This window comes from Salmo trutta, chromosome 24 (assembly GCF_901001165.1).
Source record: "Salmo trutta chromosome 24, fSalTru1.1, whole genome shotgun sequence".
Classification (NCBI taxonomy): Eukaryota; Metazoa; Chordata; class Actinopteri; order Salmoniformes; family Salmonidae; genus Salmo; species Salmo trutta.
Genome location: NC_042980.1, coordinates 14,625,317 through 14,651,694, shown reverse-complemented (window position 1 = coordinate 14,651,694; position 26,378 = coordinate 14,625,317). Strand labels below are relative to the sequence as shown.

The 26,378-nt window shown below is 40.3% G+C and overlaps 1 protein-coding gene across 6 annotated transcripts; it reads right to left on the bottom strand.

Annotated features, from left to right (window-relative positions):
- Positions 1–598: 598 nt before the first annotated feature.
- On the bottom strand, positions 599–23,464 carry itga6a (integrin, alpha 6a). 6 transcript variants are annotated; one of them, XM_029711133.1, is made up of 27 exons: positions 23,156–23,280; positions 22,950–23,046; positions 21,710–21,781; positions 9,987–10,114; positions 9,756–9,835; positions 9,149–9,410; positions 8,685–8,816; positions 7,983–8,196; positions 7,661–7,854; positions 7,480–7,574; positions 7,259–7,386; positions 7,072–7,161; positions 6,894–6,955; positions 6,598–6,767; positions 6,349–6,492; positions 6,073–6,188; positions 5,789–5,948; positions 5,615–5,701; positions 5,436–5,515; positions 5,266–5,343; positions 5,071–5,173; positions 4,822–4,998; positions 4,600–4,692; positions 4,396–4,512; positions 4,190–4,288; positions 3,954–4,079; positions 599–2,172 (listed from the first exon to the last, which is right to left on the bottom strand). In XM_029711133.1, exons 5-27 carry the CDS (start codon positions 9,798–9,800, stop codon positions 2,008–2,010), a joined length of 2,937 nt encoding a protein of 978 aa, XP_029566993.1. In that variant the 5' UTR covers positions 9,801–9,835; positions 9,987–10,114; positions 21,710–21,781; positions 22,950–23,046; positions 23,156–23,280; the 3' UTR covers positions 599–2,007. The 6 variants fall into 6 exon arrangements, with proteins under 6 accessions (XP_029566993.1, XP_029566992.1, XP_029566994.1 ...); XM_029711132.1 differs by lacking the exon at positions 22,950–23,046 and having other exon boundaries at positions 23,156–23,286; XM_029711134.1 differs by lacking the exon at positions 21,710–21,781.
- Positions 23,465–26,378: the final 2,914 nt, after the last annotated feature.

Below are 26,378 nucleotides of genomic sequence, written 5' to 3'. Positions count from 1 at the left end.
GGACAAGGTGACTTTTATCACTAATTTAAGTGGACACGTGGCATTTCGGCAACTTTGAAAAAAACGACTTTATATCTGAGTTTTGCCTGTTGTCATAGCGAAAAATGGGACTCATCATGGATATAACCCGTTTTAGCATGGACATAAACCCTTTTAGCATAGATGTTGCCATTTGAGGGCTTCCACCATTTTAAAGTAGTCAACTGGGTGGGGATTCCTATGAGTTGGGAGAATCAGCCAATGAATGATAAAATTGACTACTTTAAAATGGAGATTGCCTCAATAGCACTGCCGATGCTGTCACAGACACAATAATGACATTATACAAAGATGAGCCCTCTATCTATCTCTATGGCCTTTCAGGCATGTATCTGCCCGCTCATTGCCTAAAATGGTGTCACCTGATCTCTCCTCATCCAGCCAGCCTTCCATCTTTGAGGACATGTATTTCCATTGTTAGAGCAGTCACTCAAATATCTTGTCAATATAATAGGCAATCTTTGTCTATCCCTCATATTTTTTGCTTGTAGTTGGTCAATTACAAGTTTCAGTGACCCCATAACAACTGTTACGTAAAAAGAAGAAAAAGAAGACGGAATTGTAGAACTATGAGCCATTATTCTCTTTTTATTGCAATTTGTCACAAAGCACAATATTCAAAACATCTGAATAGAGGAATGAATGAAGAGCCAGTGATGAGACTTACATTTCTTTTTTTCAAAACATGTTTTAGGTAGGCCTACTACTAAATAGGCCTTTTCACACTGCATTGTTCTTAGCCCCAGACTAGACTGGCCCTGGGCTAGCTTAGTCGGTGTTCACACAAGCGTTTGTTAACCCTGAGCTAAGGTGCAGTGTGAAAGCGCCTAATGCTTCTCATTGATCACCATTCCACAGCAATTACCCTTTGAATAGCTTCCATATCAAATGAAGTCTGATAGGCCTACAGACAGCATTCATCAACAAGATCACTTTCTGAAGTCGGCATTTTGGGGGTTTGTATTGTGATTCTTATGTCAGGTGGCATCTTAACCTTCAAGACACACATTACAAATACCATTACTGAGTGCCTTCCTTCTTACTCAGGAATGCTAAAATAAAATTAGCAAAACAATAAACTGCATTTTATTGCTTCTTTCAGCTCCAATTGTCCCAGCTGCATGCTACTGAAGTATCACCCAGTACAGTATTTGCGCAAATGGCTTTGACAGGGGCACTGTATTGGATAAACAGAGGTTTGGTGTGAATCAGTTATATATCTCCAACTCATAACTGACATAACTGTCTTAGAAATATTCATAAAGGTGCTATTCTTTTCTAATTCGGGAATTGAGAGGCATTGCATAAACTTTTATGACTTGTGTAGAAATGACATACCTTTTTTAACAATCATAACAAGTGCAAAGAATGAGTCCCAATGACAATATTATTCACATAATACCTGTAGCTACTTTTTAGTCTGTGCAGCACTAGAAAATCAGCAGTACCATTTACCCTTACTTATTCTACTGAAAAGTAACTTTAGATAAAAAAAAATTAAAAAAGACTTTGGCCAATGCATATCTGTTGTTTTATACAGATAATGACAAAAATAAATATACAGTGTGTTAAAGTATTTAAATATATACAAAACATACAGAATGTTCCAGGCTATACATTGCAGGGATTATACAATATAGAGATTGGATAAAACTGACCGCAAAAAAACACAGCAGAAAGATTATCTACAGCTAAACATTGGAGATTAAAACTCAATTCATCATGTCATTAAAAACTGTATCAGTGTCAGATAATGGATTTCAAAGTCCCAATTTCCCTTTTTCTACCCAAATGTAAGACGTGATGCTTCTCATTTCCTCAGATAGGACACAGGATAGATTTTCATCTGAGAGTCCTTGGGGAGAATAGAACATTTTTCTTTTGTAGTTTGCTTCCCAAATGCAGTCATTGGATGTTTCGAATAATAGGAGATTATTGTATCTGACCGTATCCCAACAGTCAAGTGTCTCATGAGTAGCTCTCGTTCTCATTCCAGCTTGTCATCCACTGCTTTTTCTCAAAGGAATCCATCTTGGCTTTTCCGTCTTTAAACTGACAAGCCTCCTTCTTTATCCGTACGGCATGGTATCTTGGAACGCTGTCATCATGTTTTGAGCGTTTGAAAAATCCACACTGGCAAGAGAAAATATACATTATTATAAATGAGACATGTATCAACCTGCACATATAAATACAACACTTACAAAATATAATGCTCAAGCAAATCAGAGGCAATGCAAAGAGAGTGATTTGTGTGAGAGCATGCTTCCCTTGGAAAGAGTAATATTCAAAATAGCATTTCCAAACAGCCAGGCGGGCAAAGCAGAAACCTAGAAAAATAAAGAAGCTTCATAGCACACAAGATATAGTTCCAGAATTACTTCTGGAATAAAAAGTTTAATAGGTTTGAAAATAAGGGAAATCGAATAACTGCTCATTCGGGGGAAAAAAACTTTAAATGCTGACCAAATTCAAACACAAATACTGTATCTGAATAGTGCATACTCTTTGCACATATTCAAATTAGATCGATTCCAATGACCAGATATAGTACACTCCCATACGTATTTATTTGGACAGTGAAGCTAAAACTTTTAATTTGGTATCACACTCCATCATTATGGTTTTGAGATCAAATGTTTTATGACAGTATATATTTCCCCCTTTTTTTAGGGTGTTTTCATACATATCTGTTTTACAGTTTAGAAATAAAAGCACTTTATGTATCTAGTCCCCCCATTTGAAGGTATCATAAGTATTTTGACAAATTCACTTATAGTGTATTCAATTTAGTCAAAAGTTTTAGTGAGAAAGTTACAGAGGCATAAATAAAACATTTTGGTGGGGGTGTATGATATTTATGCCTCTGTAACTTTCTCACCAAATTGTTTTGGGAGCATGATCTTTGTGCATCTGTAACTTTCTCACTCATCATTATTCACGATTCATTCATGATTATCCGTAATCATGGTGGCGTTCAAATTAATGTAGAAGTGTTCAGAAACATATTCTATTCTTATTGACAATAAATGTGAAATGCCTTATTTACCATTCATTTCTATTGGGCACAACATAATCCGAAACACAACCAAAACAAATTGCAAATGCATCCAACAAGTTTGTAGAGTCACAAGCTTGATGTAGTCATTGTGTGCTAGGAATATGGGACCAAATACTAAACTTTTGACTACTTAATATATTATAAGTGAATTTGTCCAATACTTATGACACCTTCAAATGGGGGGACTAGATACATAAAGTGCATTCATTTCTAAACACTAAAACAGATATGTATGAAAATACCCTCAAATAAAAGGTGACATTCTTTACCGTTGCTTCATATAAACATTTCATCTCAAATCCAAAATGATGGAGTACAGAGCCAAATTCAACGTTTTAGCTTCACTGTCCAAATAAATACGTATGGGAGTGTGTGTCCATTCAAACATTTTCACACGAGACGTTCGGAAGCAGCTTCGGAAGTAAGCGTTTCCTTTAAAGCCAAAGCGAGTTAGTCTTTGTTAAGCCCACACTCCATGCTGACTGCAGTGTCCATTTTACCCCAGGTCTGAGTGCAGAGGTCAGGCACTATGTCTCAGTAGTGAGTTCCTCTTTGTCAGAGGGCTGAACATGGATCTGTGCCTTGTGATACGCTGCATCATACTGTGGGGCTCTCTTGAAGAAACCGCACTTAAGGAGAGCAAGGGTGATGAGAATCAATATGAGAATGGAAGTATACTGTAACACCGCAAGTGTGAATAAAATCCATTTCTATCAGTAAGGTACGTTATAATCACTGTATGTTATGATTACCACCTGAATGAATAATGATTCACTGTTACATGCGTCTACTAATAGCAGAGTACAACACAGTGAACATATTAGTAAATGTGTTGCAGCTAGACTGTCCTCACCTTCCAGAGTAGAAACACTAGCAACGCCAACATCAGAATACCAGCCAGGACAGCCACAAGGATGATCCACCATGGGACTCCACCAAACTGGGCTACCGCCTTCTCTGGAAACACTGTGACTCTCACCTGCATGGGCACAAGGAGAAACACTATGTTTATTTTGATTTGTTACATAGAAACTCTTAGTTGTATTGATCAGTGAAGGAGTCATTGTGCGACTGGACTGTGCCACTCACCTGAGTCTCAGCATTCCTGAGAACCATATTCTTTGCAGGTGCATCAAGGCTGATGGAAGCTTTCACAATTATATCAAGATAGTTCAAAGACGCGTAATTCTGTTTCAAAATAAAGGTTTTCAATGTTAGAGAATGTCCGAATCAATCGTATCGGCTATTTAGGACTATTTTGAAAAGCAAATAGCAACAGGCATGTTGTTTCTCACCTCAAGGAAGGTCGCGTTCCACAGACGGGACCTTAGAGAAATCACTGCACTACTGTCCAAGCCCAGTAGAGGGCACTTGATCACCACACATCTAGCGTCGTAGCCATTGCCACACATCTGAGAGGAAAATACTTTTTTGTCAGACAACCTAGTTGTCATTATTGATCAATTTAAAAACAAAAATGCAAATGAAAGTGTGTTTACCAAAATCTTGTGCTTTCTTTGGTCTGATAAAGAGATTTTGCCTCCAGATTTTTTGCCTCCAGCTTCACGCTTTTTCCTAGATGTGCTAGACTCCTAAAAATGGTCACAAGTTAGTGTTTCAAACTAGAATTTCATTAAGTGTTTTAAAACGTCATCTCTGAACGTTTTTTGCTTCTGCACAAATGCATAGAGTACAGTGAAACTGCATTAGGAAAGTATTACCTGAACGTGTTTGAGAGAGTTGATCTCAGTCTCTGGGGAGCAGGGGATCTCTTCAAGGCCAGTGGTGCTGATCTTAACCAGATATAACAGCCACTTCCCATCCACATTCTCTTTGGGCCACTGGACGTTCAGCGTGGCTGTGCCAAAGGACTTCAACGGCTTACCCAAATTGATTATCTGGAGGTATAATATTAAAATTTTCAACATCCCGGTCAAACCTCAGTGAGATAAGCAGACAACGATAATTACCCTAAATTCATAATCGATCAAACTGCCAATCTCCTCTTCTGTCTTGATGGCACTCTCTCCTTTCACATCGCCCCCAAAATACACCTGGGAGGGTCTCGCAATTCTGTTGATAAACAAACCACATACTAAAAACTATCAAAAACATCAAAACTAATTGATGCAGTAGTCAAAAAGTGTAAATGTTTGAATACTTACCCTGCAACAGAAAGTAACATCTCAATCACTACTTTTGCCCTTGCTTTCACACTGCCCGTTTTTTCCTGTGTACTGGTCCTGAAAGAAGAGAAATGACACATAAAAGTGTTTTACAAGGCCACCAAGTCAGTCATCAGTCACGTTTGTGCGAAAACTATAGTGCTACTTACGTTTGAAGCTCAAGGTCAATGTCGATTTCTGTGGTATTGAGAGAGATACCAGCAGTGCTCAAGATTATGTAGAAAGTAACCTGGAAACACATTGCATCCAAATATGAAACAACATTCACCATGAGTGAGCCACGCAATGACAGAATAAGAAAAATACTGTAACGAAAACTACTTCCTACCTCTGAATCTGTTTTGAATGGATTCCCCAGTTCACACTCTGTCTGGGAGCCATTCTGATTGGCTAAACAAAGCACCGGTTTGTCCCTCTGGAGAACAAGAACCCATTACAATGTTGTTACTTGACTGATAGCAAATCTGAGTATGCTGAAATAAACCAGAGTCCCTCCACTTACCGTAGTTTTCTGAGAGCGAAAGCCGGAGAATGAGAGAGCGTTAGGGAACATCCCCACCAGCTTAGCCTCATGGGCATCATCCCCATTTCTGTTCCTCACTGTCACCTCCAGAGCTATGTCCTTCTGATCACTGAGGGAGATCACTGGTAGCCCATTCTGCCTGGATAAAAACAAAAACAAAACATAGCCTTATACCTCTTCCTCAGATTCATGGTTTTCTTTCCCAAATCTTAGCATGAACGTCCCAGAATGTATATGCACTAAGAATGTTTGTTCATACTCACATCTGTAATGGAGGGAATACCTCTTGGTTGGGCTCTTTGGAGCAGAATCTGTACTCCAGTTGTAAGTTACTCTGGCAAATATTATCATTTCCACATCCCTCCTTTAAGAAGTTCACCTGTAATGAAGCACAATACATAAAAATATTATTTTTAATGCATCTGACAGTAAGTCCATTCTAAACTTTACTGAATTCCATTCGCCCTGAGACATTCAATGGCATCGTGAAGTATATGCAACATGGAGATCCTCTCTCGGCTCTGAAGCAGTATGATTACCTCAGTGACGACCTTGCTTGGCTGGGAGTTGTCAAGAATAGGCACAAGCTGGGGGAGAGCGTTCTGCCTCTTCTGACGCTTGGTGCCCAGGATCTCCACTGACACCTCAATGGGAATACCACGCAGCTTGTCCCTAATGTTATCCTACAGACAGAGAACACAACCCTGATGAGTACACCGTCTCCCTCGCCACATTTTAGGTGTTATTCTAAAATCTCAAGAGGGTTAGACGAAGACCAAATACTGTACCTGCAGTCTGATTTTTGTCTTGGTACACGCTCTTTTGTTTTGTCCCCGGAGGTCCAGATTTCCGGTGGACTGGAAGTCCTGGTCGGTGCGAGACTTGTTCAGAAACAGGACCCTAGAGATCAGCCCTTGCTTCCTGCGATCTGCTTCAGCCTCAAATGCATAGCGGATAGCTGTAAGGAAACATTCCAGAACAACAGTATGTATTATGTAAGCACAAATGGATTCAGGAATTTTGGGACTACGACAAATTATCCCAATTGGGGTAGGGTTACAGGAGAGAGAGAAGCTTCGCTTACTTAGTTTTGGGCTGTATGATGCAGGGTTTGCTTTATAGGTGAAGCATGCTTCCACGGTCAAACTATAGACAACAAATGGATGTCATTCAATTCAATTAGCAAACAAATTCACAGAAGTATAAAGATGTCAGACATATTTTCAAACATGAGTAGTCATCAAATCCCATCAACACCTTACCAGATACTGTTGCCACAGGTTTTCTTTGTGAAGTCAATTTCCTTCGGAGTAATTTTGACATCCTTCTTGATACTAATAATTGGCCTTGCCCTAAAAAAAATGGTTGTTATGTGAGTTATGTGTTATCTTGAAATTCATTTGTGAGGTCGAAACTAGATTGCTATAGATAGCCTAACAAGATCATTACCTGTAAACGAGAACTGTATCTGAGAGCGACCCAATGGCTATATCAGGATAGGAATTCTTATCTAAATCCATGTTCCCAGCCAGAGAATATCCAAATAATCTGATGTTGTTGGGCTTTCCCTCAAGGATCTGAAATGACAAATAAAAATAGGATGCAGCAGTGACGTCATCTCACTATGTCAACAAGCATATTCTTAACCATTAAAACACTGTAAAACCAACCTGTGCAGGCATGGTGTTGATTCCATTAGCAGAACCATGGTAAATGTACACTTTTCCTGCACCAGCGTCAGCGTAGGGCGCTCCAACGGCGATGTCTGTAAAAGAGAAGCCATTTAGCTATGGAATTTGATGGGAAAAGCACAGAAAAGGCCAGAAACAAGAACAGATACCAAGTTCCCACCTTGATAGGAGTCCTGATTGATGTCACCGATGTTCTCCACTGCCAGCCCAAACATTGAGTCTTTGGTTCCATTGAGGCGGATTGGGGTGATCTTGGCCCACTTTCCTGCCTGGTTGATGTAGACATAAACAGCTCCTCCAATGTCTCCCTCTTTCATGAAGAACTGAGGGGCTCCCACAACAATATCCTGCCACCTGGGAAGCAAAAAAAAATAAAAAAATAAATAAATTGAAGCATGACTTACAATATCCATGTAGGTTTGATTACATAATGTATGGATAAGCCAAAACTGGAAAAGCAGAAGTCAACTTGTGTGACATACCCATCTCCATTCAGGTCGACCACAGCTACATCATATCCAAAAGACGATGCCAGTCCAGGCCCTTCTAGAATGTACTCTGGGGAGAGTCTTGCTGACGCTTCATTCTCTTTTCGCAACAGGACCACAGCCCCAGAGTGATTGGCTCGTGGTGCCCCAGACACAATAGTTAGGCCACGCCCCTTGGTGATGCTAAAGCCAGAATCAAGGGAAAATCCTGCGACATGAAATAACAGGAATCAAGGTACATCTCTTACACTGTCTATAATACAGATCATGCATATTTCATGGATAAATGAGTGAACTTGGGATGTAAAGAAAAACGCGAAGAAATATACTAGTCATGTCATCTTGACGCAACCTAGAAAACATATGTTGATGCACACATAAGTATACCAGTAATAATAACTACAGTGCATTCAAGCATTATGTTAAAATAATGACATGCTAAATTCACACTATAAACCATTCACCAGTTAGCCATCATGGAGATGGAACGGTTCATGTTTTAGGCACCTCGAAGGTCACAAACCTAAGTAAGTACTGGTCGTCACATCCAGAGTTCTCTCAAAGTTGACCTGCAGAGAAGGCGACTTATACACAATGTTATCAGGGTTGGCAGCAGACAAACTGGTCATGAACAGGATGCCTAAGCACACAAAACACATGATTCCCACAATCAAGGTTCAGACCTACTGTACCCACCTAGGTAGCTGTTAGCAGGCACAGGCACCAGGTCAGGATCCAAGCGGTTCTCATCTCCAACTTCATAAGGCCCATCATCATAAAATCCCTTTTCCAACAAAGTGTTGTTCTTTTGCTCTACACGTACAATGCCTAGAGTGGTTGAGAGTGAGGGGTGAAGATGTCAATGGAATGCTGCTGGCTTAAATATGACCCTCAACAAAACAATAGTGACACAAGCTAAATGTAATTGGGTGAATTTATTCTACAAGTGAAAATAAAATTATACTAAAGCACAGTATGGAAATGTCAAATGAAGAATGTTGCAATGCCTTTCTTTACCTCTAGAGGGCAATGTAAGTCACAATTACTACATGGTTGATTCAGCTGACATTCAAATCTATACATTGAACCCCCATTGATTTTCAAAGTAAATAGGTTTGGCAACTACAACTTAAGTTCTTGCCTTATGAACAGACACCTACCTTTCCAGTTGTAGGCGCCAGGCGCTCCAAACACCACGTAGTGGTAGTCCTTGGTGAACGTGGCAGCCAGACCCTGCTGGCATGAGCCAAACCTCTCATGGCCTCTGGCACGTCCCTCACAGAACTTCCAGTTCCCTCCATCTTCATCAGAGGACGTATCAATAGTGAGGTCCTGACTCAGGACGTAGCAGCGGCCTGTGATGTCACGGGACTCCTGAGCAGTGTCCACAAACAGACGTCTCTGGTAGCGATGAGCACAGGTCTGCAATGACAAGACAGTGGAATCAAGTTCATCTGGAGGCGAAAGAAACGCACATCCGGTTTAGGGGAGGTGCTGGCTAGCGGAGTAGAACTCTTGAAAAAGAAAAGGAGAGCCGCACACTCTAGGAGCTCTGATGAAATAATTCAATAACCTAAATAACCAACGTTTCGACAGACAAGCTGTCTTCATCAGGGTATAATGAAATCAGGTTAACATCCACCAAGTAAGACAGATCCTCAGCTAATGAATACTGTAGATCTAATGCAAAGTTCCACATGTGAGATATACAAAGCATTATGAACCTGACCAGGAAACCAACCAGTATATCCTCTGACACAGACTTACCACAATCTTCCCTCCGGGGCCCTGGCTGTTAACTGTCACCCCCATCCACTGGTTCTCCTTGTTCTCAACTCTCACATCCTCTGTGGAAATTCATCAGAAGGAATCAGGATGTTATTGTTTATTCTTGCTTTAGAATGATTTATTACAATGACAGTATATTGTGAATAATAAAGCATCGTGTTAATTCATATGTTGTGTAGGAGAGAGAAACAGACATGAGTAACACCTCACCTTCATTGTCAAAATCGATGCGATCGCAGTCATCGGATTCTGTGGTGATGTCACAACTGTACAGGCCTCCGGTTATGTTGGCTCTCTGGTTGGCCAGAGCTTTGGCTCTTGGTGCTCCAATCAACAGTCTGTAAGACAAATCCAATGACTGTATCTTTAAGATATGTATGGTCTATAGATGAATGTACTGTGACAATAGCAGATGTCAGAGATGTTTGGTAATCCTATACTGCAGCTGTTCCATTCAATAATTCATACTGACCATTTTTTAGACATGGGATTAGACGCAGTCAGTTTAGTACCCAGGACTGCACTGAATAACAGAAACCATGTCAAACTGGCAAACACATGTCCATTACAGTGTGTCTATACAAATTGCCAGACAAATTGCCAGCATTCATAATACTGTTTGAAGAGTTTTAAAATAATTGGGAACATGCCCTTTGAGACACAAATATAAACAATTTGTATATCAACTGGCTGTCAGTCCTCAAAATAATTATTTTGGTGGTTAGGGACAAAAAAAGAGATCTTCTCATGATCTATTTAGTCGGAAGTTTACATACACCTTAGCCAAATACATTTAAACTCAGTTTTTCATAATTCCTGACATTTAATCCTTGTAAAGATTGCCTGTTTTATGTCAGTTAAGATCACCACTTTATTTTAAGAATGTGAAATGTCAGAATAATAGTAGAGAGAATGATTTATTTCAGCTTTTATTTCTTTAATCATATTCCCAGTGGGTCAGAAGTTCACATACACTCAATTAGTATTTGGTAGCATTGCCTTTAAATGGTTTAACTTCGGTCAAACGTTTCGGGTAGCCTTCCACAAGCGTCCCACAATAAGTTTGGTGAATTATGGCCCATTCCTCCTGACAGAGATGGTGTAACTGAGTCAGGTTTGTAGGCCTCCTTGCTCGCACACGCTTTATCAGTTCTGCCCACAAATGTTCTATAGGATTGAGGTCAGGGCTTTGTGATGGCAACTCAAATACCTTGACTTTGTTGTCCTTAAGCCATTTTGCCACAATTTGGAAGTATGCTTGGGGTCATTGTCCATTTGGAAGACCCATTTGCGACCAAGCTTTAACTTCCTGACTGATGTCTTGACATGTTGCTTCAATATATCCACATAATTTTCCTCTCCTCATGATGCCATCTATTTTGTGAAGTGCACAAAATAGATGTTGTGGGGGTGCAGCAAAGCACCCCCACAACATGATGCTGCCACCCCCATGCTTCACTGTTGGGATGGTGTACTTCAGCTTGCAAGCCCCCCCCCTTTTTCCTCCAAACATAACGATGGTCATTATGGCCAAACAGTTCTATTTTTGTTTCATCAGACCAGAGGACATTTCTCCAAAAAGTACGATCTTTGTCCCCATGTGCAGTTGCAAACCGTAGTCTGGCTTTTTTATGGCAGTTTTGGAGCAGTGGCTTCTTCCTTGCTGAGTGGCCTTTCAGGTTATGCCGATATAGGACTCGTTTCACTGTGGATATAGATACTTTTGTACCTGTTTCCACCCGTATCTTCACAAGGTCCTTTGCTGTTGTTCTGGGATTGATTTGCACTTTTCGCACCAGAACGCATCTCCTTCCTGAGCGGTATGACGGCTGCGTGGTCCCATGGTGTTTATACTTAGGTAATATTGTTTGTACAGATGAACGTGGTACCTTCAGGCGTTTGGAAATTGCTCCCAAGGATGAACCAGACTTGTGGAGGTCTACAATTTTGTTTCTGAGGTCTTTTGATTTTCCCATGATGTCAAGCAAAGAGGCACTGAGTTTGAAGGTTGGCCTTGAAATACATCCACAGGTACACATCCAATTGACTGAAATTATGTCAATTAGCCTATCAGAAGCTTCTAAAGCCATGACATCATTTTCTGGAATTTTCCAAGCTGTTTAAAGGCACAGTCAACTTAGTGTATGTAAACTTCTGACCCACTGGAATTGTGATACAGTGAATTATAAGTGACGTAATCTGTCTGTAAACAATTGTCGGTAAAATTACTTGTGTCATGCACAAAGTAGATGTCCTAGCCGACTTGCCAAAATTATAGTTTGTTAGCAAGAAATTTGTGGAGTGGTTGAAAAACAAGTTTCAATGACTCCAACCTAAGTGTATGTAAACTTCCCACTTCAACTGTATGTAGTAGAGTAGATTATTGTGCAATACAATGAGCAATAGGCAGAGAAACAGTAGAGCCGACAATCTAATTTGGAACATATTCAATAATGTGATTGTCCTGTACAACATTAGCTCACTGACAACAACTTATCCAAATCACCCCCAGTCCCTCAGAGAATCCTAACAACCGCAGGGGTACAATAGGCCTGTGTGAATACGTTTAAGGCCTGAATAATTTGTAGAGCCATTTACATTTGTATTTACTTATTTAACTAGGCAAGTCAGTTAAGAACAAATTCTTATTTACAATGACGGCCTACACCGGCCAAACCCTTACCACGCTGGGCCAATTGTGCGCCGCCCTATGGGCCTCCCAATCACGGTCGGTTGTGATACAGCCTGGAATCAAACCAGGGTGTGTGTAGTTATGCCTCTAGCACTGAGATTCAGTGCCTTACACGGCTGCCCACTCAGGAGCCCATATATTTATGCACAATGCTTTATAAGACCTGTGACTGAATGATATTGGAATGAAATATTTCAAGTAATATCTTAGCAGGGCTTTTAGGAATTGGCTGTACTTGCACTTCACTAAATGAAAAAAGTGTTCCTGTTAGGCTAACACTATTGAGGGAAACACACAGGCAGCTTGCTCATTGTTGAACAACCACAGTGAGAGAAACACTTCAGCAGGACCACTCTGGGTCACATTGTCCAGCCTGGACAGTGAGTGAGAGCCACAGCCCGTACCAGGGAGCACTGAGAAAAACATGAGCAGAAGCATCAATATGAGAATGGCTCACTCTGGGTGAAAATATTGCATAGGCCTATTGCATATTACCTAGAGGAAGTCGTTTTCTAATGCAATTAGGGAAATGTATTACAGTCCATACAGTACAAGTGTCAGAATGGTGGGTGTAGCTGGTGTATGCAGTCAGGCGCAGGAAAGCAGAGAATCTGGAGCAACGTAACTTTACTCAGAATAATGAATGGTGCAAGGTAAAACAATACACTTGCCCAAACACAAAACACACAAACATCAACTTTTACGCACGGGCAAGAAACAACACCCGTCGAAATAACCAGTCACCAACATTTACCGAACATGACATAAAACAATCCCGCACAACACCATGGGGGAATCAGAGGGTTAAATACATTAACAATAATTAGGGGAATGAAAAACAAGTGTGTAGAAACAAAGACAAAACAAATGGAAAATGAAAAGTGGATCGGCGATGGCTAGTAGACCGGCGACGCCGACCGCCGAGCGTCGCCTGAACAAGGAGAGGAACTGACGTCGGCTGAAGTCGTGACAACAAGTCCTATGTTCAACTGCTTAGGGAGCTCTGATCTAGTGGAGAACACATTTGGGTGATCGTGGACCACAGTGTGAATCCAATGGAAACGTTGTGAGAATTTCCTCAAAGGGGGTCAGGGAATCCTCTCCACCCTCTTCCTCCACTCTGCATGATTTCACAAGCTCTTCCGTAACCCCCTATTGATTCATTGGATAGTGTCATAGACCTCCAATTAACAAACAAGGACTCCCAAGAGGAAGCCTGTTGGGAAAGAGGAAGATCGAAGCCCAAATTCTGTCCCTTCCCTTCTATCAACAGCCAGTGAAATGCAAATAAGAGCTTAGTCAATACAAAGATCGTAACTACAATTTCACAGTGCAGCTGAGCTTCAGTGCTAGGCACAGTTAGAATGTATATAGTTGAGGGCTTTCAGAATCACAATTTATTTATTGTAATGTTACTCTTGCACATCACACTCTCACTTAACCCTGGAGAATACAACCCCATACACTTGTAGAAAAAAAGGTTCCAAAAGGTTTCTGCGGCTGTCTCTTTTTGGTTCCGGGTAGAACCAAAAGGGTTCTATATGGAACCAAAAAGGGTTCTTCGAAGGGTTCTCCTATGGGGACAGGCGAAGAACCATTTTTGGTTCTAGATAGAACCTTTTTTTCCCAGAGTGTAGAGCTATATGAACTGGGAAACAACACATCAATGCAGAGACAGTAACACAGAGATAGTAACACAGAGATAGGGATTTGTATCTGCAAGAAAAGGTTTTCAGCATGGCTCCTCGGTGATAGTTGTAGAATTCGGCAAATCACTGAAGAGTAATATTGACATTTACACACAACACTTCAGCCTTTGCATCCAAAGTCTGGTGCACACATGTAAACAAGCTGCTAATTTCTGATGACTTATGGACAAGCACCTTATCCCCCCCGTCATATTGACTACTAAACAGCTTCTGATGTAGATAAACTCATTCGGAATGACTAAGCAATTAGAACCAAAAAGTCTAAACTGCTTCTGGGAGCTTCTGAAACGTTCTTCCCTCTGGTCTTGACAGATCTGAATGCCCTAGAGAAGTAATGGGAACACTGTGATGTGATATAAGCTACCGCTAAGCTACCTTCTTCGTAGAAAACTGCCAACAAGTTACATTTGTGGTAAATGAGACATTTTCGGACACATTCAAAAAATAACATTGCAAATCTACTGCCCCTGTTTCCCTAAAACAGAAAACATCCAGGTTATAGAATCAAGTCAGCATAACTACCACAGGTAAATAAAAGCATACATGGGAAGCCATATCCCTATCCTTGTCAAGAAGTCTAAAAGACAATAGGAAGAGCAAAGAAAGCTAAAACAGAGACCATGTCAAAGCATGGCAGATCAACCAACAGCATGGTTGGTTACAGACTAACAGGAAATGAATAGTGGTAGTCAAATTATGGGTGCATCCTTTGTCCACATGTGTGACGCTGCCCCCACCGCTGCACACTCACAGTCCCCAGGACCCCTGCAGCTGTTCTAACTGTGTCCGTTTACCCACCCCAACACTTGGCACTGGCCTGGAGTTGGCTTGTTATATCAGCCAGGCCATTACAAGAATTAGGCGTGCTGGATTTAAGCAGAGATCCTGCTCAGTGAAAGCTCAGATAGGAACAAAACCCCTGTTAGATGTGGTGCAAAGAGTTCATAGACATACTACTGTACAGTGTGATCCTAGAAAAGCCACGATTTCTAGTTGGTTTTGAGTGTCTTGTCTGAGACAAAACTGCTGCAAGCTGTCTATTGGGTTACATGTGCACAGATGGCCTGGCATGTACAATTCAATGGCCTTTTCTCTGGTTTCACTGTGGAGATATCCTAACCAAATCATCGACGTACATAGCTATTCACGGAGGTATCCAATTCATTGTTTTGAAAAGGATGCATTAGCATGTTCAATATATACACTACCTTTCAAAAGTTTGGGGTCACTTAGAAATGTCCTTGTTTTTTAAAGAAAAGCACATTTTTTGCCCGTTAAAATAACATCAAATCGATCAGAAATACAGTGTAGACATTGTTAATGTTGTAAATGACTATTGTAGCTGTAAAACGGCCGATTCTTTATGGAATATCTACACAAGCGTACAGAGGCCCATTATCAGCAACCGTCACTCCTGTGTTCCAATGGCACGTTGTGTTAGCTAATCTAAGTTTATCATTTTAAAAGGCTAATTGATCACTAGAAAACCATTTTGCAATTATGTTAGCACAGCTGAAAACTTCTGCTGATTAAAGAAGCAATAAAACTGGCCTTTAGAGTAGTTGAGTATCTGGAGCATCAGCATTTGTGGGTTCGATTACAGGCTCAAAATGTCTAGAAACAAAGAACTTTCTTCTGAAACTCATCAGTCTATTCTTGTTCTGAGAAATAAAGGCTATTCCATGCGAGGAATTGCCAAGAAACTAAAGATCTCGTACAATGCTGTGCACTACTCCCTTCACAGATCAGCGCAAACGGGCTCTAACCGGAATAGAAAGAGGAGTGGGAGGCCCCGGTGCACAACTGAGAAAGAGGACAAGTACATTAGAGTGTCTAGTTTGAGAAGCAGACGTCTCTCAAGTCCTCAATTGGCAGCTTCATTAAATAGTACCCGCAAAACACCAGTCTCAACTAGTCTCAACTAGAAGTCGACCGATTAATCGGCATTGGCCGATTAATTAGGCCAATTTCGAGTTTTCATAACAATTGGTAATCGACCTTTTTGGACGCCGATAATGGCCGATAACATTGCAATCCACGAGGAAACTGCGTGGCAGGCTGACCACCTGTTGCGCGAGTGCAGCGTCAAAAGGACCTTGTGGCTGCAAGGAGCCAAGGTAAGTTGCTAGATAGCATTAACTTATCTTGTAATAAACAATCAATCTTCACATAATCACTAGTTAACTACACATGGTTGATGATATTACTAGGTTAACTAGCTTGTCCTGCGTTGCATATAATCAATGTGGTGCCTGTTAATTTATCATCGAATCACAGCATACTTCAACTTCGCCAAACGGGTGATGATTTAACAAAAGCGCATTGCCGAAAAAAGCACAATCTTTGCACAAATGTACCTAACCATAAACATCAATGCCTTTCTTAGAATCAATACACAGAAGTATATTTTTTTAAACCTGCATATTTAGTTAAAAGAAATTCATGTTAGCAGGCAATATTAACTAGGGAAATTGTGTCACTTCTCTTGCTTACACTGCAAGCAGAGTCAGGGTATATGCAACAGTTTGGGCCGCCTGGCTCGTTGCGAACTAATTTGCCAGAATGACATAATTTGCCAGAAATACATAATTATGACATGACATTGAAGGTTGTGCAATGTAACAGCAATATTTAGACTTAAGAGTTGCCACCCGTTCGATAAAATATGGAGCGGTTCCATATTTCACTGAAAGAAAAAACGTTTTGTTTTAGAAATTATAGTTTCCGGATTTGACCATATTAATGACCTAAGGCTCGTATTTCTGTGGTTATTATATTATAATTAAGTCTATGATTTGATATTTGATAAAGCAGTCTGACTGAGAGGCGGTAGGTAGCAGCAGGCTCGTAAGCATTCATTCAAACAGCACTTTACTGTGTTTGCCAGCAGCTCTTAGCAATGCTTGAACCACAGCGCTGTTTATGACTTCATGCCAATCAACTCCTGAGATTAGGCTGGAATATTGAAGAACTGGGAATATTGAACCACCAGCTTTCATATGTTCTCATGTTCTGAGCAAGGAACTTAAACGTTAGCTTTTTTACATGGCACATATTGCACTTTCACTTTCTTCTCCAACACTGTGTTTTTGCATTATTTAAACTAAATTGAACATGTTTCATTATTTATTTGAGACTAAATAAATTTTATTTATTTATTATATTAAGTTAAAATAAAAGTGTTCATTGTTCATTCATTATTGTTGTAATTGTCATTATTACATATATATATATAAAAACCGTCCGATTAATCGATATCGGCTTTTTTTGGTCCTCCAATAATCGGTATTGGCCTTGAAAAATCATAATCGTTCGACCTCTAGTCTCAACATCAACAGTGAAGACGCGACTCCGGGATGCTGGCCTTCTAGGCAGAGTTGCAAAGAAAAAGCCATATCTCAGACTGGCCAATAAAAATAAAATATTAAGATGGGCAAAAGAACACAGACACTGGACAGAGGAACTCTGCCTAGAAGACCAGCATCCTGGAGTTGCTTCTTCACTGTTGACGTTGAGACTGGTGTTTTGCAGGTACTATTTAATGAAGTTGCCAGTTGAGGACTTGTGAGGCGTCTGTTTCTCAAACTAGACACTCTAATGTACTTGTCCTCTTGCTCAGTTGTGCACTGGGGCCTCCCACTCCTCTTTCTATTCTGGTTAGAGCCAGTTTGCGCTGATCTGTGAAGGGAGTAGTGCACAGCGTTGAACGAGATCTTCAGTTGCTTGGCAATTTCTCGCATGGAATAGCCTTCATTTCTCAGAACAAGAATAGACTGACGAGTTTCAGAAGAAAGTTCTTTGTTTCTGGTCATATTGAGTCTGTAATCGACACACAAATGCTGATTGTCACGTGTGCTCCCTCTCCGGCCTCTAGGTCACCAGGCTGCTCATTATGGCGCACACCTGTCACCATCGTTACGCACAACATCGTTACGCACACCTGCGTGTCGTCAGACTCACCTGGTCTCCATCACTTCCCTGATATGTCACTCCCTTTCCTTCCCCAGGCGTCATTGTTTCCGTTTCTGTTTCATGTCTGTGCGTTGTTCGTGTTTGGTATTATTTTGCATTTATTTATAAAAACACTCACTCCCTGAACTTGCTTCCTGACTTTCAGTGCACATCGTTACACTGATGCTCCAGATACTCAACTAGTCTAAAGAAGGCCAGTTTTATTGTTTCTTTAATCAGCACAGCAGTTTTCAGCTGTGCTAACATAATTGCAAAAGGGTTTTCTAATGTTCAATTAGCCTTTTAAAATGATAAACTTTGATTAGCTAACACAACGTGCCATTGGAACACAGGAGTGATGGTTGCTGATAATGGGCCTCTGTACGCCTGTGTAGATATTCTATAAAAACAATAGCCGGTTCCAGCTACAGTAGTCATTTACAACATTAACAATGTCTACACTGTATTTCTGATCAATTTGATGTTATTGTAATGGACAACAAACAAGGACATTTCTAAGTGACCCCAAAAATGTGAAAGGCAGTGTATATTATTATTTTACTAGGCAAGTTAATTAAGAACAAATCCTTATCTACAATAACAGCCTACACCAGCCAAACAACGCTGGGCCAGTTGTGCGCCACCCTATGGGACTCCCAATCATGGCCGGTTGTAATAAAGCCTGGATTTGAACCAGGGTGTCTGTAGTGACGCCTTTTGCACTGAGATGCACTGCCTTAGACCGCTGTGCCACTTGGGAGCCCTAATATACAGTGTCAAGTGGAAAAAGGTAGATCTCTACTTATCACTTCCACTCCACCGGAAACTATATAATTAGAAGGAAGGAAAATACTTTAGAGTATCACACTTAAAACGAGGTTGTGCTTTCAATGCAACCATTGGGGAGTTGCAAAGATACACAATGACTGTTCACTTCTTTCACGTTAGATGGGCGGCTTTCAACACAACATGTTTTTTAAGTGCACAGAGACATTGGCAATAAACCCTGAAGGTCTTGAGGTTGTTTTGAGTTCAAATCAGTTTTACACAATCAGTGCTAGACACCGAAGGTTATCTAACTAGAGAGGAAGGGTAAGTGAGTTAATCACTTTGGTTGAGTTCAGAAAGTGAGGATATTAGTCTGTTATATAGACACACCCGCTGCTCCAATAAGTATGACCAGCTCATCATAATAGACTATACGCTCCTTTAAAAAAAATGTCAAGCCCCAATGTACTAAAAAGGAAGTGGTCACTCAGTACAAGCAATAGCCAATAAATTAGTTGCTAACATTATTAATTCATTCATATTCCCAATTAAATGTTGCTGATAATTTGGCCAGATTTGCATTTTCCATTAACGCCACTGACTGTGAATATCAGATGCTGTAGGTGGGGGAAAACATAAATAGAGTCAATTGTGGATTGGTTTCACAAATATTTGCGTTGACGTTTGGTTTTCGGAGCTGTGTAATGGCATAGCGGGTTAATGGGCATCACAGCTGTTAGCTAGGCCTACACATTAACTATCTTTGTGCTCAACTCTGCTTTCACTTGGTTTGTTCATTATCTAAGGTCACATGAGGATTTCAATTTGAGATCACAGCCAGTTCTTGACTTGGGCAGGAGCTCACCAGAGCTGAGTACCGGTACCTCAAATGTTCTAATGCTTGAGCTCCTGTTCCTAGAATATTACATCAAAAGTATTGTGGCGCTCCTGCACCTAAAGTTAAACTGTACCGACACCCAAAATGAGTACCGACACCTATTTCAGTTCAAGTAAAGCACTGATTACAGACAAAATGTTTACAAGACACTGTGTTTCCCTTCTGGTCTCAATGACCTTAAACGGATAGGCCTACACATTTTTTTATGATACTATCTTCTTTGTAACAACCAACCAAGGACAAGAACCCGACGGGGAAGGGAAACTGTCATAGGCAAAAGGCAAATGGTTCCTTTTCCACCGGTCTTCTTTGCCTTCATTAGAGTTCTGTAGAAAACAGGGACAGATGTACTAGAATGTTTGTCATTCTCCTAACATTGACTTGACTTTTTGTTTGAATTGTTATTCTTTCGAAATGACATTGCTTAGTACATCTGATCCCAATGTGTGTGGCTTTTCAAAACACCAAGACTTGAGCTCTTCTATCATTGCTAATAAATCAGTGTCTCTCTCTCTACCCAACCAAGGAATTCTATCCTCCCTTTGAAATGGAATGGGACACAGCCAACTGCCAGGCTCCTGAGAAATACCAAGCTTCTGTTTGTCCAACAAATACCATGAAATTCACTATATATTTAAAGACTGCTGCTTTGGGCCATCAGCAGGCTTCTCTTGAACTTATTTCTTGGACAGGCAGAGAGATACACACACTTGTAAAACATTAACATACAAGTAGGACATTAAACTTTTTTAACTAGTAATTTACAGCAGCATTACGGTGAACATGTGCTTTGAAAATAGCATTAAAAAAAAGTTTTAAAAGTTGTGTTGTTCATCTGTTTCCACTCCCTATTCATTTATGGGCATAAAGACATGATTTTGTCACCGATAAGCATTTTAACTGTCTTATTCTAAACTTTATTCAAAGCACATAACCTCAAGCGTGTTCCCTTTCAAATGACACTACGGTTAGGCATAACTGCATCCTCCTACTGTATATGCTCATTATTATTATTCTACCTCTATTTCAACAAGGAACACAGACTGAGACCAAGGTCTCTTTTACAGCTGGGCCCTGCGTATACATGTTTACACATACAGTTTAGGTACAATGATTAAGAAACTACACAAGACAAACAAAACGATCACAGATAACACAAAAAAATACAGCAACAGATTAGATTTACACATAGGTTATTCCCCTAAAAGCACAAGAACTTGCATTACCCGAAACAGTTACAAGCAATACAAAAATGTATTAATTTTTGGGCAAGGGGGACAAGAGTCTCAAGTTTAAGTTTAGTCTGCAGGCTATTCCATAGGCAAGGAGCGTAACAGGAAAAGGCAGCCATACCCAACTCTGTGGAAATCACATGGACCTCAAGTGTAATCCATGCTTGAGACCTGGTTTTAGGAATTATAATTATAACATTGATGAGTGATGATAAATAAGAAGGCAGCTTATTCAGAAGTGCTTTATAGATAAACACGAGAGCATGTTGTTCTCGTCTCACGGACAGCATTTAACTGTGGGTCCATATTGCTTAACCTAAAAACCTCTGGCGTTGAAGGTGATAAACATGTAGTAAATGTGTTAATAACGATACCAAGAACTGCCGTACCTGAAGAGGTTCACATTGCATTCCTCAAAGCAGGATCTAAGTGAGGATCTAAGCAAAAGAAGGGCAATCTGAGTGATCTAAGGAATCCTGGCCTAAATGTTGTTATCAGTGCATTGCAGACTGGGCCTTTGCATCTCTAATGTACTGCAGCAAGTGCCCTCTGGCTGCCACCAAATGTGTGCTTGCTTGTTGGAGCTCAGCTAAGCTCACCCTGGCTACAGTATGTGTGGATGTGACGTGCAGCAGAGCCCATCCCCCTGCTCTGTTCTTCTGGTGGGTAGCTGGAACACACACCTGTGAGGCCTGGTTTTGTCCAGCGCTGGATCATTGCACTCACCCCTAACTTTCCTGGCACCTCAGGGTTGGCTAAATGAAATGAATCACAGGTTACACACGGATGGTGCCCATCCTATCTATCATTACCATTACTAATCATTATTGAATGTCAGGTATGTCAAAATATTTTTTGCTCTTTCGTTAATACAGCAATGCTGACCATAGTTAAGATACATCTTTATTTGATGAAGTTAGACTTCATGCATTGTTCTTTATCTAAATATGTTCATTGTTTATGGCTGCAATGTTTTGAAATGGTGCACAGTGCACTGCACACACACAGTGTGTTCTGTCTGGGCCACTGCCCCTAGTACCCTGTTCTAAACCAATAATTCTCCCCGACTCATGTCACACTCATCCACTCACAGTTGGGACAATTACAACAGGTCACCAATCATTCCTCTTTTCACAGGATGTCATCTAAACTATCAGAGAATGGATTACAGCTGAATAGATAAAACCATGGTTTTGCAGATGCCTGAGTTGCTATTTAGTAAAATGACAACCATTAGTTATAAACTAGGGTTTATAACCATGTTATGAAGTCATTAAATAAGTGCACAAGAATGGAGTTGCAGGCAGATCTATTTTTAAGAGTTAAAAACAGCAGAAGTAATGCTGTTGGTTACTTGACACCAAAATGCTTCTGAAATGATAACAGTGATAATATACTTTTCAATAAACATCTGGATGTGCAATACAGTGTCTCATACTATGAAAAGAAAACGTATGATATCCCGTGTGTATTCACTTTTTAATGTCCTTACATATTTCCTATTCATATTCAGAGGCCCCCCATCTCAACCTCTCATTTGGGGGATAGAGTCACTTTCTTTTGAACAAATGTCATTAACATGCATGATTTCTCCAGTGACAAAGCTCGTTACCTCTGGTTTTCCATTGTTAATTTGTAGCAAGGCCCCTGTCAAAGGGCATTCTGAAACACACAATGACTGGACCCACGCACTACTGAATATAAATACTCATTGTGCTTCTAGCCTATTAACACGCATTCAACACGTAGGTCTCCAAAACATAGAGAGTAAAAAAAAAGTTTAAGACCTTAAAATATTTAAAAACCATGTACGAATAGCAATAGTTAATTTCTCTCCATAACGAAACAATTGTGGAACGTTGCTTTAATAGGAAACGTTTTTTAAATGCACAGTATCGTTTTAAATGCACAATATTCTCCTACCTTGACAAGAAAACGGTCCCACGGGAATTTGGTCAATGGACCTGCTACCATGCATCAAGTGATGAACGCTCCAACTAACGTTACTGTAAAATGGAGACTGGAGACGCACAATAAGTAGCCTAACCTACCCACACGAAGTGTAAGCCTAATAAATGTTACGTAACTAATGCAACAACAATATCAACAACAAAACAAACAAAACTTACATTCTCTTATCTGAAGGAAGAAATTGCCGGTGCATGGCTAGAGAGAATCCAAATAAACTGCCCGGTTCACCGTCTTTCCTCAGGACATTCAAGGTATCCAGGTTGAAGGCTGATATATGAGTCCATTCTAGCAAACAAAAAAGTGCCACATGAATTGGAAAATATCTTTTTGGGAGAACCATTGCGCTAGGACCTAATGGTACCACTATAGTCCAATGTTGTGCCGCTGTCTCCACGTTCCACTACACCTCGCTCAGGATTCTCTGCTGAATGGTTCTGTTGTTTTCCCGGGGTTATGGATTAAGTTCGTGCAGTACTGCGCCCCTCCCTCCTCTACTTGGTTGTCACTAGTTAACACATCGACAAAGTCAAAATTGGCTATGGTAAACATTCTTGAAAACAAAAAAAAATCAGCTTTTTGCTTTTAATTTTAAGTTTAGAGTTAGGTTTACGATTAGCAGTGTGGTTACGATTAGAGTTAAGGTTAGGGTTATGTTTAAATCCCATTTTAAGAAGAGACATTTTAGAAATAAACGGGGTTTAGCCATTTGTGGCTGTGTTAACTAGTGACACTGCTGCCCTCCACCCTTTACTTACGTCACCTTGCAAGTCCCCACAACAGTTTTCTGGGGTTTGATTTTATTTACATTTTACCTGCAATGGCCATTCAGTAGTCGTCATTCATTCCAGTTTCCATTTTAAGTTTATTAGTGTGAAACCTACCATTATTTTTAGATATTTTTTCCCCTTGACATGGTCAAATAACTATGGAAGCCCATTCCCATCACCAAAAACAAAATCAAATGTAGATACTATCTCAAAATGTTGAGATGCTTAAGTCAAAAATTTGACATACTAAATCGACATTTCGAGATACTAACAAAAAAAAATGTAGATGCCTCAACACTTTTATTCGGTGGAAAAAATATGGACACAAAAGCAAGTATTGTTGTTTAGATTGATTTGCCTCATTGTCAACTCACACGCAATTCATCTGTGCTTTAGTCTGATCAACTGTAGTTTACTGATAACAACCACAGCTGCAGGTAGCCTAGAGAAGCCTATGCGCTCTGATCCCTCTGGCCAGGGGAAATGAAGCGGTAATATCATGTATTTATAGCCTAAGCTATGCATTTATAGCCTAAGCTATTCATTTATAGCCTAAAAAGGCCTATTTATTTGTGTTTAGAAAAATGGGAATGTGATCAAATATTGCATTTGTTGTTTAGTAAAAAATACATATGACTTGTATGACTAGCCCATATAAAACCATTTTACAGCTGATTTACTACTATGTCATACTAGGGTCCGGAGTTTTACCTGGTTAGGTTAGCCCAGTGGTTCTCAAACTTCTCCTCGGGGACACCCAGATGTTTCACAATTTTGTTTTAGCCTTGAACTAGTTCACTTGATTTACCTAATCAAGGGCTTGATGATTAGTTGACAATTTGAATCAGGTGTGCTAGTTCTGGAATAGATGAAATACATGAATCGGCTGGGGGTCCCCGAGGAGAGGTTTGAGAACCACTGGGTCAGCCTACCAGACCACTGGGTCAGCCTAACCAAAAATAATATCAATGGTTGGCCTATAGGTGGCGCTGTTATAAGCAGTCTCACTTAAATCCTCATATCCGCCCCCCTGTTTGACCAAGAGACTGCAAACATTGTAGGTAGAGGTCTTTCTTCATGCTGAACACATTTGTCTCTGAACAAACTGCTGACTTATTAATAAGTCAGGAAATCGGGCCTCCCAAATGGCACAGTTGTCTAAGGCATTGCATCGCAGTGCTAGAGGTGTCACTACAGACCCGGGTTCGATCCCAGGCTGTAACACAACCGGCCGTGATCAGGAGTTCCCTAGGGCGGCGCACAGTTGGCCCAGCATCGTCCGGGTTAGGTGAGGGTTTGGCCGGAGGACCTTTAGTTGGCTCATTGCGCTCTAGCAACTCCTTGTGGCGGGCCGGGCAACTTCAGGCTGACCTCGGTTGTCAGTTGAATGGTGTTTCCTCCGACACATTGGTGCGGCTGGCTTCCGGGTTAAGCAGGCGGGTGTTAAAAAGCGTGGTTTGGCGGGTCATGTTTCGGAGGAAGCCTCTCGAGCTTGTTGGGGAGTTGGAGCGATGAGACAAGATGAGACAAGATCAAAATTGGGGAGAAATCTGATTTTATGTGTCCATTCAAATCCTTTGTAAATACACTCCACAATGGCCTATCAACGTGAAACGACATAGGGTCATCAACGACATTACCATGATGAAACATATTCAGTTTGGCATTGATATCTTAAAAAATAAGGAAACTATTAACAATTCACTTTTTTGACTATGTAACGCTAATGCTTAAAACAATCATGAAAATCTTCTCATTGACTAAAACTCAGATTCACTCCAAATTTTGTAATTGGACTGATCACAATAGTCCCTAAAGATTTTGAGAAAAATAATTATGATGCACTCAAAGATGGCCACCAGTAGATGCATATTAGCACATACTCTAATATGCTAAAAATGCAAAAAATACTTCTCATGAACCATAGGACCAAATTACACCAAATGTTGTAGGCCCATGGTACATGTCTTAACTTAGTTTAAGAAAGCTAAGGGATTGGTCAAAAGATGGCTGAGTTATAAAAAATAAAAATAACATTTTTACTTGTCCATTTAATCCACTGTAAATCCACTCCACAGTGGCCTATCAACTTGAAACAACACTCTTATGGACATCCCTAAGATGAACCAGACTGAATTTGGTATTGATATCACACAGAATTTTGGTATTGATATGCATATCGTTGAAAATCTCATAACTAAATGTTTACCATTATTGAAAGCAGTAACAACCCTCACAAATTGCTTCATTAAACTAAATCAAAGTTCACTGTAGCCAATATTGATCAGAAATGGCTATTTGGTAATGAGACTGGACTGAGAGATACATGTAGTCTATACATCAATGTATATGTATCAATAATCACACTCTTATGCCGACAAATTATAATCAAAAGAGGTCCATATGTTTAAGGGCATCTAGTTAATAATGTCGAAGTGGCCAGGGCTTTTTAATATTAGTAATGTTTGGACATGGATGGACAGCAGGTCAACTGTGAAGCTAATCAGTTGGATAATGAACCTCCCAAATCCAGGCAGACAAAGAGATACAGTGGAAGTCGGAAATGTACATACACCTTAGCCAAATACATTTAAACTCAGTTTTTCACAATTCC